The sequence below is a fragment of the Pelodiscus sinensis genome, chromosome 2 (assembly GCF_052426305.1).
Source record: "Pelodiscus sinensis isolate ZL-2025 chromosome 2, ASM5242630v1, whole genome shotgun sequence".
In the NCBI taxonomy this organism is placed as follows: domain Eukaryota; kingdom Metazoa; phylum Chordata; order Testudines; family Trionychidae; genus Pelodiscus; species Pelodiscus sinensis.
In genome coordinates, this window is record NC_143053.1 from 227,884,226 (window position 1) to 227,901,301 (window position 17,076).

The 17,076-nt window shown below is 39.8% G+C and overlaps 1 protein-coding gene across 1 annotated transcript in view; it reads left to right on the forward strand.

Moving 5' to 3' along the window:
• GPR158 (G protein-coupled receptor 158) overlaps positions 1-11,999 on the forward strand; it is a 331,365-nt gene extending 319,366 nt beyond the window's left edge. Inside the window, exons 9-11 of the mRNA XM_006115288.5 lie at positions 4,493-4,598; positions 5,736-5,882; positions 6,622-11,999. Coding sequence (XP_006115350.3) covers positions 4,493-4,598; positions 5,736-5,882; positions 6,622-8,082 — 1,714 coding nt within the window. The 3' untranslated portion in view covers positions 8,083-11,999. The remainder of the gene's footprint in view (positions 1-4,492; positions 4,599-5,735; positions 5,883-6,621) is intronic.
• The last annotated feature ends 5,077 nt before the right edge of the window (positions 12,000-17,076 follow it).

Here is a 17,076-nt window from a genome sequence, read left to right on the forward strand (position 1 = left end):
CTTTTCAAAACTTCCATACTGGAGAGCATCTCTAGGATCATCTATAGGAAACCTCTTTTTAAATAGATTTTTATTTAATTTGCCTCTGAAGTTGACCGAGTGAATCTTCCCTTTCCCATCAGTCAGTATTAACAATAGGACTAGTGATGAATGTGACGGTGCGTTGGGGGTCCCCCGTCTCTCGCACCCTGAAATGGCACAAATAGACCGCACCAGCCGGTGGAATAGAGGAAGTTTATTGCCTCTCCAGGATACAGCACAGCACAGATGTAATCTGGTCACAGAGCTGGGCTAGGATGCCTCAGGCCCCCTTGAGTGGGGGGGGGGGAGACTGGGCCCCTAAACTCCAGCCCCTTTCCCTAGGCTGTCTCCTCCAGGCTCACAGACAGCAACTAACCAACACTCTTCCAGCCCTGCCCCCCAGCCAGGGTAGCATTCCACCTTCCTTTGTTCCTCTCCATGGGGGGTGTCTGGCCATACTGGTTTGCATAGTGACTCATCCTGTTTTGCTGGGTCGTGGTACCCACAGCAGCCAGTGGGGGTTACCCCAGAGCCAGCAGCATAGAAACCAGCCAGGCACCCCCACTACGTCACAATGAACAACTCCTACTTTTTTAGGCAGCAGAAGTGAAACAATGAAGAACCCATGTTGTGGCAAACTGGGAATGGGCAACAGGGGATGGATCATTAGATGATTCTCTGATCTGTTCATTCCCTCTGAGGCATCTGGTATTGACCACTGTTGAAAGATCAGATATTGGTCTAGATAGACCTTCGATCTGACCCATTATGGCCATTCTAATGTTTCAGTTTGTTAATGGATACATAGGTGGCATCAGTTGTGGCACATGAGTACAATGGAGTAACAATGTGGTCATGGAATCCTGTGACGTTCTTCAAGTTAATAATTGCCATGCTTATGTAATGTCTTCAGACAACATCCAAACACATACAGCTTCCTTATAATGAAACAATTGACCATATGTCAAACTTGAGTGAAAATTGTCTGGGGTAGGAGACAGAACTTCTCAACAACTGGCCAGTAATCCGGAAGAGATGAGTTGAGATCAGAACAATGATTATCTGCATCTTCACAGCAAAATTCAAAATCCACTTCTTTGGGCTCTCTATCCCAAAATAACATCACAAACCACAGGCCAGGCTTTAAAAATGGGAGGAAACAGAGAAGTAATTTTGGGATTCACTCAAATGCTACAGAGATGCATCCCGTATAAGAACTTGGTATAGATAGCTAAAGTCAGAGCAATAAAATGATGACAAAATCCCTTATCCAGACAACTATACAGAAGCAAAGTCTCCACTTCATAAGGACAGAATGAATTTTGTTAGGCATATTATTCCAAGGTTGTTCAATTAGGTTACAACTGGTGCTACGTTTTATATGCTTCAACATTCTTCAAATTCAGACAAGTAACAATTCAAAGAATGAAATCCCTTTTTTGCACTTTTGGCAGTATCAATGGAAATCAAATAAATTACAGCCAATCTCATCTTTTCTTCCAGTCTGGCATTTACAAACAAACTACCTCATTGAACAGCGTAAGTAAAGGACAGACACATCAGCCCTGATCATACACAGTGGGTGGATAGAACTAGAAGGAGCTCAACCTTTTCCCCCAAAATTTGTCAGTCCAGCTCACCAGCTGCCCTTTGTATGCATGTCCAGCTTAAGGCAAAGCTTTGACATGTACCACTTGATGCTGTGGTGGGCTTCTAGCAGCAAGAGTCAATAAGTTGGAGAGGGGAGACAGACCCTGGCCAGTTCCCTGAGACAGGTCAGAGCCACTAGTGACCAGTCGGGCTTGCTCTGCAACCCCCGTCCCAGGGTCACAAGACAGGAGCTGCCACTGTCTGAGGTGAGCATGGGGCTAAGTGACCTTGCTCTCCAAATGTCCCCCGGCCTCCTTTCTGCCCTTGGCTTTGGTAGAGTGAGGCCCAGCCATGCAGGACAGAATCTATTTCTTGATCTATGGGTGAAAGAATACATCAGTCTGCTTGATTTTGGCCTCTTGCTAAAAATAATAATTAGATACCTTCAAATGTCCCTTTATTTTTTGTGCTGAGATGCAGTGCTTTGAAACAACATTGTACGCATTTTTACAAAGGCTGCGCCATAATGGATGTTCCAATAATGATTCAATTACATCTTCCAGGCAATGAGCAGCATACGACTAGAACACCACATCATGGGGCACCCGTGGCTCCACCACATATCTCTGCCCCTGCACTCTGAAGCCTATCTCCTTTTGTAGTATTGGTGGAGCCTTTTTCCCCTCCCAGCGAGACTGGGGCTGTGGCATGTGATCTCCTTATTCCTTGAGGAATAATAGCAGGGGCTCTATTCCTTTAGGGCTTGTCTACACTATAGAGAAGAACCAAACTGCCGCAGTTGATCTTCCAGGGTTTGAATTAGGAGGTCTAGTGAAGACACACTAATTCAAAGTGAGAGGGCGTTCCCTATTGGTGCCAGTAGTCCTGATCCTTACAAGGAGTAAGGGAAGTCGATGGGAGCGTGTACTCCCATTGACCTCCCACAGTGTGGACAGAACCAAAACATGATTTAAGATACTTCAACTCTAGCTATGTAATTAAGGTAGCTGGAGTTGCATATCTTAAGTAACTTTTCTCTTTAGTGTAAGCCAGGCCTTAAAGAATAAGAAAGGATTTCTCTCTTTCACAGAGTGGCAGGAGTGGCAGCCCTGGGGTATCCTAACACTTATAGTGGGGAGGCGATGGATATTGCAGGGTGCACTTGCCGTCATACCCACTGTCCCGTTGCTGCCAATTTTTCTCAGCCTATGCCTATTGCCACAATAGAATTTTCAAAAGTTACGTAAACTAAGTTTATATGAAAAATACTAGAACTGATAAAAAAATTTCCATTTTTAAATTAAATTAAGTTTTTGAAAAAATGAAATTTTGGATGAAAAATATCAAATTTTTCAATGGAAAAAATTAATCTTTTGATTGAAAACTGAAATTCCCCCCAATTATATTGCAGAAGGGAGATTATTCTTCATGGAGGTATAGTCCAACCAAGCAGCCTCGCCTCCTGTCAAGAATGGGGGTAGGAGGAACCCAAACTACAACTCCCAAACTACAACTTTGCAGAAGCATTTCCCAAATATATGGTTTTTGTTTTTAATTTTTGCTGAAAATTGTAATGTCATAGTAAGTTTCTGTGGAAAATTTGGATGAAAATTACTCTTTTGTTTGTTGAAATTTTCAATGGAAAAGCCTCCTTTTTGACCAGCTCTAATATATAACCAAATGATGACTATAATTAAGGATCCCTAGGATCACTGGCGAGGAGTCCTGTGGCACCTTATAGACTAACCGAAGTGTTGGAGCATAAGCTTTTGTGTGCAAAGACCCACTTCATCAGATGCGTGTGTGATGAAGTGGGTCTTTGCCCATGAAAGCTTATGCTCCAACACTTCAGTTAGTCTATAAGGTGCCACAGGACTCCTCGCCGCTTTTGCAGATTCAGACTAACACAGCTACCCCTCTGATACTTAGTATCACTGGAATAGCACGAAGTCCAATTGAGTTTTAGAAAAAATTCTTCCAAAATGTAAGTGTGGCCACATGTCTTCAAAGATGAGTCTGTTATATTTGTGTGCATGAACCAGCATGCTTACAAGTAATAAACAAGAAATTATGTGTGTATTATTATAACATATAAACTAATGTTTCATGCCAGACCAATGACACTAATAAAAGTATATGGTTGTTGTAAAATATTTATCTATTAAGTGGAAAAAGGTTGCACACATCATTTCTATTTGATTTTTTTTAAAACCTGCATACTGCAAGCCAGTGGTGCATCCATTCATCCATTATATTGCTTGCTATTTAAATCTTTGGGAACTTAAACAGCACACAAAATAATTACCAAATGTAGTTTAATTTAATGAATTTAATCAAATTAACTTTTCATTCACTAGCATTTGCAAAACTGTTAAGCCCTGTAGTATTTAGCTGAGAGCTCGTGCAATCAAGGCCAATTCTGTACTCCCCACTTAGTCCATCTAAACGTATATCAGTTCAGTTCTCTGTTACTGTGGCTGGCCAGTTTGTCAGTAGCATTCTGAAGCTGTGACTTAAGGACATACTGTAGTGAGGAAATGTGCCATAAAAAACAGAAGATCATGTGTTTTGTGAATAATCTAAAAAGCACAGGGCCAAATCCTCAACATGTGTAAATTATCATAGCTCAGTTGTAGTCAATGGAGATCTAAATAAATAGAATGAGAATATTTAAGTATGCTCTATTCTTAAAAGGCATGCTTTTGTCTCCCTCTGTTCCTTTGGAGATATGATACAGGTATAAAGGATGAAAATGTAATTTTAGTTTATATCAAAGAAATACAAACACATCATTTTATCTTTAATTCAGATTACCTTCAGAAATATTAACTTTAACATGTTAAAAAAGACAAATTGCCAACACTCTGAATTTTACTTTCAGATTTAGTCTTACCTCAAGACTTCAGTCCGATTGGATGCTAATGTTGTACTTTGCACACACGCACTTGACTGTGACAGTTACCATTGGGTTACTTCTGGTACCTAAGGTATTCTTCAATTTTTTTTCTTGTCAAGTACACAGAAAGATCAGTATAATTCTGCAGAAGCAGTTAAAGTAGCAAGTAATTAGAGGAGGAGGATTAGGATATTGGTCAGATATCATTTCAAATCTGTATTTTTAACATTCTTATCTTAAAATGCTTGGTGGAAACTCACAAATGTTTGTTTTATTTTAATATTACATTTTCAGAAGAAATTCTTGCTTTGAATATTCAATTATTTTTTTATAATATTAACCACATTAGTCTGTAACTAAAAAAAACCCTTAAAAATCAATGATTGGTCCTGCAGCACCATAGGGATTAACAAAAATATAGATAGTGTTAGGAGGCTTCGTGAGCACAACCCACTTCAGAGCACTTCCATTTTAGGAGAATGTAATTTTAGAATGAAATTTATTGATAAAAGAACAATAAGCAAATTCCCACAAAATAGTTGTGTTAATAGTTAACTTTGTGATATTTAATGTATAAAAATCAATTATTACAACATTATAAGAAGAAAAAGACTTCTTACACAAATGTAAGGAAATTCAAAGTTTACATACTTACAATATACTTAACTCTGTCTCCATATTGCTGGCCACCTTCTGCATATGGCAGCCCTGTAGGGCTGGTCACTTGCCATATGAAATATCTAGCTGGTCTGCCTGAGTGTCTAGATTAAAGTATAATGCCAGTATCACATGAGTAATGGTTTTGCAATGCTGCTTTCGTCAGTATAACTCTACTATAACTGTTGTGAGGCCTCTGTTTGTTCAGTGTGTAAACAGGTAAAGTTGGGGCCTCTATATTGAGATTTCTAGCCTAGCAATTCAGAGAAGTTCAGATAAGCATCAAAACATAGAACTGATTTTCTCAAATGAAACTCTGAACGTTTTCAGGTTAATCCATCATTAATATAATATAATATAATATAATATAATATAATATAATATAATATAATATAATATAATATAATATAATAGAAAATAATAGAAAATAATATAAAATAATATAATATAGACATTGCTTGAATCCAGGTTTGTAAAATGATACCTGGAGAATAGTTGTACCCTTATGATTCTTGATTTGACCCTTATCAATGCACTAACTGCAACATCTTTTTGCCAATATGTCTTTCAGTTTTCACTCTCAAGCAATAACCCAAGAGATGACATAGCCACTGAAGCTTATGAAGATGAACTTGACATGGGTCGCTCCGGGTCCTACCTAAACAGCAGTATCAATTCAGCTTGGAGTGAGCATAGTTTGGACCCTGAGGACATTAGGGTAAATACTAAACTTTTAATTGTAATTCAGTTTTTAGATGAGTGTTCTTCTACTGAGACGCAGAAGTTTGATTTCTTTTTATTGCTCAGTTCTAGAAATACCAGATATATTTTTGGGAAAGCATACTAATGTGAGCAGAGACTACGTTACTTGTTACTGCAGGAATCTCACTGGATGCTGAGTAGGCTGAAGCATCATGGCAAGAACTGTCCATCAGTTTGGGTAGAGAGGCTCATCAGTTTTGAAGCACAACCAGAGCTTCGTGTCACAGTATTCATCATCTTGCTAATTTTATAAAATTTCATAAACTGATCAAAACACACCATCCTTCCTTCATGTGGAAAAAGAACACTTCTCTTACAATAGTGCTTTGACTGTACACTGCCTAAAAAGGGGGGCTGTTGTCTTTTTTATTCGATTAGTAAAGAATGCACAGTAACCTCATTTGTTTTCAGAATAAGCCTAAAAATGTAGTGTGACTATTTGATAACTATCTGTGCATGGAATATGCTGTGAGACCACATGTGATTTTTAAAAGTGGGTTTAGCTCTGAGCTTCCCTTAACAATGAAGAATGTAATCCAAGTACATGGAAGAATGACACATTCTGATGGTAGAAAAGATGCAATGAAATACTTTATTTTAGTGATTATACAACATGAGCTTAAATAGCATTAATGGAGACTGTTCATTTGATTTGATTTCTGTCATATGTGCTAGTTTTGCTGTTTGTTTTCTAGGATGAGTTGAAGAAACTGTATGCCCAGCTTGAAATCTACAAAAGGAAAAAGATGATTGCTAATAACCCACATCTCCAGAAAAAGAGGTGCTCTAAGAAAGGCTTGGGTCGCTCAATAATGAGACGGATTACTGAAATCCCTGAGACAGTCACCAGGCAGTGCTCCAGGGATGAGAAGGACCTTATGGACCACAGTGCGACAAAGAACACTGCTGTCATGAGAAAAAACCCACAGGATTCCACAAGTTATGTAAAGCCAAAGGAGGAGTCTTTGAAAAACAGAGTCTTTTCATTAAAAAAGTCCCACAGCACTTATGATCATGTTAGAGATCAAACAGAAGAGTCTAATAGCTTAACCACAGAAAGTGCTGAAGTTATAACTGCTGATAATTCACTGCTGGATTCCTTGACAGGGAAAAAATTAACAAAAAAATCTGCAGAAAAAGTTGAAGCTGTGTCCACTGAATCTGTCCCCTTAGTATGCAAATCAGTAAGTGCACACAACTTAAGTGCAGATAAGAAGCCTCTGCATCCAAGAACATCTGTGTTACAAAAATCTCTCAGTGTTATTGCTAGTGCCAAGGAAAAGACTCTAGGATTAACCGGGAAAACACAGAGCCTAGAAGAAAGCAGTAAATCCCATAAATTGCAGCAAAAGGGTAAAGAGGCCAGCAAAAAACACTCAGCCAGTGATAAAGGGGAACATAAAGATTCACATCGGAAAAACTCTACTCACACTGAGGAAACAAGGAAACCCCATAAATCTGGAATTATGAAACAACAAAGGGTTAGTCAGATAATTGCAAATCCTGATGCAGGCACAGGCAAGTCACTGCTTAAGGACAATTTTGACATAGCAGAAATTTGTCCCTGGGAGATTTACGACCAAACTCCTGATACTGTGCCTTCTGAATCGAAAGTTCAAAAACATGTGTCTATTGCTTCCTTAGAAATGGAGAAAAATCATACTTCCCAGCCAAAGGGCAAATCCCATCACAAGCTTAAGACAGCTGAAGGATATCAGCAATCAGATCAAAAGTCCTTAGAGAAGTCAGAAACATGCACTCCGGAGGCCCAAGAGCAGCATGTTTTTGAAGATGAGAAAAAACATTTAAATTCCAACTCTCAGGTCGCCCCTGGGTTTAAGAGTGAAAATGTTAATAAATATTATGCAGCAAATATTTGTGCTGAAGAATCTGAGAAATTGCCTAAAAAAGGTGCAGTGCAAACAGCTGAAAGGGAAAATCTCAATAATTTGGGAGAACAGAAAAAAAATACATCCTCCTTGCTTTCTTCTGACTCCTACAGATCGAGTAGTAACTTACAGCAAGCTTTAGCATCTAGAGCTGAAGTCTGTCCATGGGAGTTTGAAACACCAGATTTACCAAATGCAGAAAGATGTGTATCTTTATCAAACACATCTGCTTTAGGTGCAAATAAAACAGCAACACCTCAAAAATAGAGGATTTAGACTGAAAAGAGTAGCAGCACCAGGAAGAAAGACTACAGGAAGAAGGAAAGTGAGAGGGGACTAGGCCAAGAGGATCTAAAAATTCCTAAGGAGTATCACTTAACTGAAGGTATCAGGACATGTAAAAGTAGGAAATAAGCAAAATAAATTATTATTATTTTATTTATTTCTTGAGTGCCAACAATGTGATCAATGGTGTGCAAACCATGGCAGGGATATGGTACCTGCACTAAGTAGTTTACAGTCTAAACATACAGACACCTGCCTTCGCAAAACCATTTCTCCCTTACAAACAGAAAAAAAGTAAATGGCTGTAACAATGAAACAAATTCCAACTGAATTGTTCCTGAATTCCCCAAACTGGGCAAAACTTGCCCTTGGGACTTTAAAGATCCAATAAAAGTATGGCATGGAAAATGTCTTGATGGCAAAATTGGGTATAAATGAGCAGCCTCCTGAAAAGATGACTTTTTACTTTCCATATTTAACCTTGAAAGCACTGCTAACTTAATGCATCCCAAAAATACATTTTCTATAATGGTTGCTCTCATTTTCTTATACATGTATGTTTAAGTGCATTGTTGTGTCTCATATTAAAGCATTCCAGATTGTATACATTTTACAAATAACTTTGATATCATGTGACACAACAACACATTTATGCAATCTGCGGATACTCTATTGTTACTGCAGCTTACAATACCTGCTATAGACTTTTGTTTATTTACCAATTACAGTAAGCTTTCACTGGCTTTGAAAGCCATAACTTGTATGGAAAAACATTTTGGATTTTGTTGTGATTTATATTGTGAATTTTCTGTTCTACTCTCTATTATTTAAAATTATAGTTTGATACTATATTATCCAGGGTTTTTATACAAGGTAAGTTATTTATTTGGCACTTCTTTGTTAGCAATCATAGACTTTATTACTGGAGAGCAAGTCATCTGTTTAGCTGTGTATTTGGATAAGTTCAAGGACAACTTATCTGTTGTTTGTTACAAGTTTGACAAATATCATTTCTCAATACAGAATTCCTGCTTTAATCACCCATCATCAGTATATGTCTCAGTATTCCATAATGAGCATATTCTGATGAAGGAAAAGAACAAAGATGACAAAATACTTTTAGGAATTATGGTCTGTTTCACTAGCAACACACAGCTAAGGGAAATACCTTAGATTGTTTAGCGCTGATGTGTTTCCTTCTGGTGAACTTCCAAGAACTGACTCTTTAAACATTAAAAAAAAGAGAGAGAAAGAGAGATTAACCCTAATACAACACATTTTCCCCCTAAAATGCAATCAGTAGATAAAAAGAGAAGAAGAGGATGGGGCATTGCAATCCTTCCTCTAAAAATGTTTTATGTTACACAGGAGTAACATTTATAACATCATATGTTAAACACAATTAATCCCCAGTAACAACTAAGGCCCTGATCCTGCAAAGGCTCACATGTGTTTAACTTTATATAGTCAGAACAATCAGTTGAAGTCAATGAGATTTATACATGAATAAATCTTGGCATGGTCAGGACTTAAGAGGTATTGTAGAAGCTACAAGGACTAATAAATAAAGTCAGTACTAGTAGACGAGGTGCCACCTTGGCTCATTTCAATCTAGGACTTGTCGTGTACTGTTGGTATTAATGCCAGCTCTGTGCGTGGAGATGTGTATTACCCCCAAATAAAGGCAATTCCAGGTCTCCTGAAGAGTTTTCAGATTGAGAGAGATGATAGAGTTCACTGGGAAAGCCAGAAACAAGGATAACTTAATGCTGTGTTGTTCAATATATGTGTGTGTGTACTATGTACCCGATACATACAGAATAGATATATTTAATGCATATGTAGACACACATATGTAATATAAACTGACTTCTCCTGGGCCTCATAGAAATGAGGTTTGTAAGAGACTTGGGCAAACTGAAATGAGGAGGGCATTTCCTCTTCTTTGCAGAGTTGTAGGCAAAGGATTGAGCTGTGAAAAGGGAGGCTGAGAGACGGCCTCACCTCCAGCACTGGAGAAGCATTATAATTAGAGTGTGCGTGCACAGATTCTCTCTGTCCTCCCCATCCCACAAATGTTATCCAGAGCCTGAGCTGAAGCTCATTGAAGTCAATGAGAGTCTGTCTGTTGATGTCAATGGGATTAGGATCAGGCCTCTGGTTAGCAAACCCAATTTCTTCTAGGTGATATGTGGGCTTCATTCTGCCATTGCGTAGATCTCAGGGTACCACCAAGCAGATAGAGACCACCCAGAGCATGCTGAGCCCCTGCTGGAGAGACCAAATCCCATCCATGTGCCAGAATCTGCCTATGTAGCAAAGGATGCCCCTATTGATAAGCAGAGGAACACATGGCAGAGATGGGATTCTATATGGAGTCATCTCTCATCAGGCTGAGGAAAGGACGTCAGAGCCTGGCTAGTTTTCCGACAAGCCCTTTCTCCATCAGAGCTGTCTGTGTTTGGGGCCAGGATGCTTGCGGTGCAGCTCACTCACTGCCATGGCCCTTTCTGCATGATGAAATCCACACTTGCAGCTAGTGTGCACAGGGTAGGTAATAGGGTGGGGGTATCTTCTGCATTTATCCACCATCTCCCGGATCTCGTGTCCTCCGGGGTGTGATGCCATATCATGATTTCACTAGTCACTATGCTCCTTCTGCCCTCTGTGCACTCCGATGGCATTGCCTCTGCAATGCGTCAGTCATGTTTGGGTAGCTCTCCAAACCAGGCCAGCTGGAGATCCACATGTGATCCACGCAGTAGTGCTACCTGTTACACCACAGGCAAGATCAAGCCCTGTGTGTGTTACTGTATTTGTGCCAGTGCTGATTGCTTTTCCTTAGGATAGCTTATATGGGAAAAAATCATTAGCACCGAAGAAGAGGGCTAGATCCATAAGAGGTATATATTGACATATCTCTGTTGAAGTCACTGGCATAACAATGACTGTCTGACCCAGAATGGATATTTTAGTTTTACATTTGTTTCTGATACACAGAATGTTCCCTCTCTTTTAAAACATTCTCCATGTGGATTTTAGGTTTGCTCAAATCATGTACTTTAAGGCTGGTAAAACTGGAGAATTTGTTTTAAAAGCAATTACACTAATTAAGGATTGATTTCCCTGGCACATGCAGTAACGGATATTTGGGTTTCTTATCTGTTGATACTTTTGATTCTTTCAACACTTTATAAAACAAGGGGGCCAAATTTCACTGAGCTGTTATATTTCACTATGGTCCTGCTAGAAATGTTGCTTAACGACGGCAAACTGAGTTAAACCAACATGATTTTCTATCTTCCATACATTTTTCTCCACCAGCATATGTTAGCTAGATTGCTTAGTTGTCTTTTTCTGGAGTTCCATTATCATTATTCAGCCAAGAGAAATGCAACTCTAGAATTAAGATGTTTTCTAGCAGATCTGTTAAGAAGAAAGATAATAATCGCTCAGGTCACAAACATTTGCTAGGTTGTCCTTCTCAAATGCATGTGCAAGCTGCATCTCCTTTTTTTCTGAACTATGGCTCATAAATAATTAGATTTAACCAATCTTAATCTACTTGTATATTTTATGAAGGAATTATATGCTTAAAAATACAGATAATTATTCACCCATCAGCTTCGGTGGCATTACAGATATGAAAACAGATAGCACTTTTATATTTGCTCTCCTTAGGCTTTTGCATGCATTTGATGACTGGCCCGCCTGAGAACACACTGCCTTTTCACTTTTAACATTTTAGCTACTCAGAATTGTAGAGTAAATAAAGTGGTAAGTCTATTCACTTTATTCAGTAATTCTTATAAGACTATTATCTGGCAATCTACAGTATCCACCATGAAATATTTGATAGATTTATGTTGTAATGTGTCACAGCATGTAAATAATGTAACTTCTCTGCAATAAAGTACATTTATATGAAAATCTGTTTGTGGTCCATTTATATTGTATTGTAAAGTCATCACTGACTCAAACTGAACTTTTTTTTCTGATCTGGTTTATAATTGGTCTGAGGTAAACAGGATGAAGGTTAATAAGGACAAATGCAGTTTCATACATACAGAATGGGAAGTGACTCTAGGAAGGAGTACTGCAGAAAGGGATCTAGGGGTCATAGTGGACCACAAGCTAAATATGTATCAACAATTGCAAAAAAAAGAAAACATGATTCTGGGATGCATTAACTGGCATGTTGGAGCAAGTCACAATAAGTGATTCTTTGGTTCTACTCTGTGCTGATTAGGCCTCTACTGGAGTACTGTGTCCAGTTCTGGGCTCCACATTTCAGGAAAGATGTAGAGAAATTGGAGAAGATCCAGACAAGTACAACAAAAATGATTAAAGGTCTAGAAAACATGAACTATGAGGCAAAACTTAAAGAACTGAGTTTGTTAAATTTGAAAAAGAGAAGACAGAGAGGAGAAATGGTAACAGTTTTCAAGTACCAGAAATGGTCTTACAGGGAGAAGAGAGAGAAATTATTCTCCTTGACATCTGATGATAGGACAAGAAGCAATGGGCTTAAATTGTAGCAAGGGAGCCTTAGGTTGGACATTAGGAAAAACTTCCTAACTGTCAGGGTGGTTAAACACTGAAATAAATTGTGTAGGGAGGTTGTGGAATCTTCAGCACTGGAGATAATTTAAGAGCAGTTTAGATAAACATCTATCAGGGGTGATCTAGATCGGGGTGGGCAATAAAAAAAAATGGCAGCCCACAAGGTTAGTCCCTGGTGACCACTATGTTTACGTGTGCCTCCACAGGAATCGGAGGATTGCAGCTCTGCTTGTCCGCGAATCATCATTCACGGCCAATGTGAGCAGCGAGAAGCTTCACAGACCAGGATGCCGCTTCCTGCTGCTCACATTGGCTGTGAACGGCTATTTGTGGCCAACGAGAGCTGCGGTCCTCTGATACCTGCAGAGGCACAGGTGAACATGGAGGTGGGGGACCACCACGAACTAATCCTGCAGACCAGATCCAGCCCACAGGTTGGAATTTGCCCACCCCTGATCTGGATGGTACTTGGTCATGCTATGAGGGACTGAATATGATGACCACCTCAGGTGCCTTCCAGTTCTCATATTCTATGATTCTGTGTTGTCCTTGGGGGTGAGTATGAATGTATGAAATATTTAAATACAAACTAAGTTATGTGCTTCAGTGTTTATTGTGATAATATTTGTCAGATATGTTGTTCTGTTAGAATTTTCATTGTTGTATATAGTTCCTGGGAAATTCCATTATAATTCAGCATACGGATGGAAAAGTGATGTTAATCAGTCAGATAACAAGATTAAAAGCTATTTTATCTTTCCAATCATGAACCAGTTAGGGGGATGATGCAAAAATGCTAATAGCCCTGAATAGCCAATAACTATTGGATGATGATGCTGAACTATGTTAATTAATTTTATATTATAATTAAGTATTATTAATTTTTATTACAGTATTAGTGCCTGAAGGCCAATCAAGAATGAGACCATATTGTGCTAGGCACTGCGTAAATAAAGAGTAGCAGACAGTACATTTATTTATTACTTTGCTAATCCAGAAAGCACCTATGTATTTTGTATTACCATGTTATTACCTTGTTACACTTCTGGTTCCTATCATTCAATTTTGGGAACTTACTGTACATTCTACTTAAATCTCTTGCACTCTCAGTAGGGTGTATGCATCTTCGCTTCTTTCTCTAAGCTCCTATTTGCTGCATGCGGTAAAACAGCTCCTGCATTCTACCCTAGAGTGGGCTGTATTTCAGTGGAGGGGACCTGAATGCATATGTGAATGTATAGATTTGAAAAGTGTGTGTGTGGCTTTGTCTACACATTGAGCCTATGTTTGAATAGTTATGCTAGCAGAGCCCCATAAATTAAGGTGTCCACACATCCCATTTTTAAAGGGGCAGTTCCATTTTTAAGCCCTCCTGCTGGTGTCCTGGTTTTTTCTTAAAAACGGGCAAATTGTCCATGATTGTCTGTCTCTCCCTGATTATGAGTACTGGCAGGTTCTGCTGAAGGCTGAATCCCTGTTTGCCAGCCATGCTCCCACCAGCAGTGTGTGTGTGGGGGGGGGGGAGGGAAGATCCACTAGCCAACCACGGACAAGGTGGGTAGCAGGGTGAAGATGCAGCACATGTATCTGGATGCTCCCCACGCTGTCCGTAAGTGGAGCCCCTGCTGCATGCAGGCACTCTTTCAGCAGAGTCCCGCCCCTGGTTCTGTTTCTGGCTGGCACTGTCTGCACACGGTAAGCAGCAGTGGCTGGTGAATGCAGGCAGGTGTCAGGCAGCAGCCAGTTACATATCACCTCTGCTCCGCCCCCATCAGCCCTTTATGGGTTACACTATCCTCTCCCTGTTCTGTCCCTTTGGTCTGCCTGCTCCCTGGCAGGGTGCATCCTACTCCCAGCGCTGGGTGGAGAACCAGCCCCTGATTGGAGCTGAGCCACATGTCTGGCTGGGTTTACAGAAGTCTCTGCAATCAGGTTCCCTGAGCCCTGGTGCACAGTGCTTCCTTAGGGCTTAATCCCTTCCTGCCCATTCTGGATCTGCATAGCAGGAGGTGGCTGGTTCATGTAAGTGGCCAGCACAGCCTTGAGGTGTTCACTGTCTTTCCATACCATGCACACAGGAAGGGACAAGCTGCTTCCAGCCAAGGGAGATGGGGAAGAAGAAGAGATGAGCTCTGCAAAGACATGGGCCAAGTCATCTGTTTCCCATCTCCTCCCTTGGGACTGGAGTAGCTCCCATCCCTTCCTTCCTCCATAGTGTTGTTGGCCACATTCTGGTGTAAACCCTGACAGAATAATGGGGAGAGAGAGCATGTGACCCTGTGTGCTCCCCTCCCAACCCCCCGTGTTTGTTTTCTCAGGGAGATGTGGCATGAGGGACCTGAGAGACAGGTCCATCCGAGGGCATAGAGCCAGGCAGGGCAGAGAGCAATGGACAAGGAGAGTTAGGTCAGTCAGTCACTCCTCATCCCTGTGTGAGAGAGGTGTACAGGAGTATGTGTGTGTAACCTCTCCCTGGGGAAGAGAGTTTTGGAGTAAGTGTCACTCCTACTTATGTGAACTCTAAAGTCTTAAAGATAAGAAGGTAAAAAAAAAAGACTCCAGCAATGGAGTATTTCTTTTTAACGGGTTCAACCAACTTGAAGTTAATTGGAATGTTTGTACTGCATAATTCTGATTGGTGCCGTTAAACTTGCTTAACTCCGAGTAATGTTACCAGGTGTCCCGTATTCAGCATAGGGAAATATGGTCACCTTACCTAATGTGGACTTACTGTACATTGACAGGAGTTTTTCTGCCAGTATAGTACCACCTCCTTGAACGATGTTAGCTATGAGAACAGAAGCACTCTTTTGTTGGCATACCTGCATCTACACAGAGGATTTTCTGGGCAAAGGACTGTCACTAGCCCGGGAGATTTGACACAGCTAAGCAGATATAAGTTTTAAGTGTAGACAAAGCTTGTGTGTGTGAGCTTAGGATCGTGTGTTGGCGGTATCCATAGTAAGTCATAAAAGGGTAATGTAGAATTCCAAAGCAAGTTTCAAACAAAACTATTTCAGACTTTATTTGCCTTAAAGTTCACACTTAAGAACATAAGAATGTCCATACTGGGTCAGTTCGATCTTTGGTCCATCTAGCCCAGTATCCTGTCTGCTGACAGTGGCCAATACCAGATGCCCCAGAGGTAATCCTCATGTGATCCCTCCCTTGTCACCCACCTCCAGAGAAACAGAGGCTAGGGATACCATTCCTACCCATCCTGGCTAATAGCCATTGATGGACCTAACCTCTATGAATCTATCTAGCTCTTTTTTGAACCCTGTTAAAGTCCTAGTCTTCACACATCCTCTGGAAAGGAGTTCCACAGGTTGACTGTGTGCTGAGTGAAGAAAAACTTCCTTTGTTTGTTTTGAACCTGCTGCCTATTCATTTCATTTGGTGACCCCTAGTTCTTATATTGTGGGAATAAGTAAATATCTTTACCTTATTAACTTTTTCCATACCACTCATGATTTTATAGACCTCTATCATATCCCTTTAGTCTCCTCTTTTCTAAGCTGAAAAGTCCCCTTTTTTAATCTCTCCTCATATGACAGCTGTTCCAAACCACAATCATTTTTGTTGCCCTTTCCTGAACTTTTTCCAATGCCAAGATATGTTTTTGTTTTTGTTTTTTAGATGAGGCAACCACATCTGCACATAAGTATTAAAGATGTGAGTGTACCATGGTTTTATATAGAGGAAATAAGATATTCTCTGTCTTATTCTCTATCCCTTTTTTAATGATTCCTAACCTTCATTTGTCTCCTGCCTCCTCTTTTTTTAGTGATAAAGGGAAATTCATTCAGGATAACTTTTGAAAAACCAGTGTGTGGTCAGAGGCAGTGATAGGAAAGCAGATATTACAACATGTTTTAAGTACCATATTTATAGTTTGATTCTTAGCTAGAACAGAAATTAAGTCTTTCCCAAGGCACCTAAGAGATGTAGGTGTCCAAAACCTACTGATTTCAGTGGTCTCTTTGAAGCCCTCAAACTGAGAGTTTAGATTATTGTTCTTTGTGGGATGAATCTTTGTACTGATTTTCTGTTTTGATACAAAACCTTGAGGATTTGACATACATCATATAAGAAAAATCAGACTTTCTGCTTTAAACAAACATAATTGCATTATTTCCCTGAATATTGTCTATAGGACACAGGGTTCTGAATGTTTTTAGGTTGGAAGGGCGAGACCATATTCTGATAAACCGATAATTTAGGTGAAGGTGCTGGATACCATGCCAAATGGTTCTTTGACTCTAACTGAAGGGGTTAATAAAATTCCAAATAAATATAGTTTTATTTTTCATTGGAAATGGGTTCCCAATCGGAATGTGAATGGGTGACTGGTTAACTGGTACCCAGTAAGCATCACTTGATAATGGTGATGCTTACCAGGTAACTGGTTAT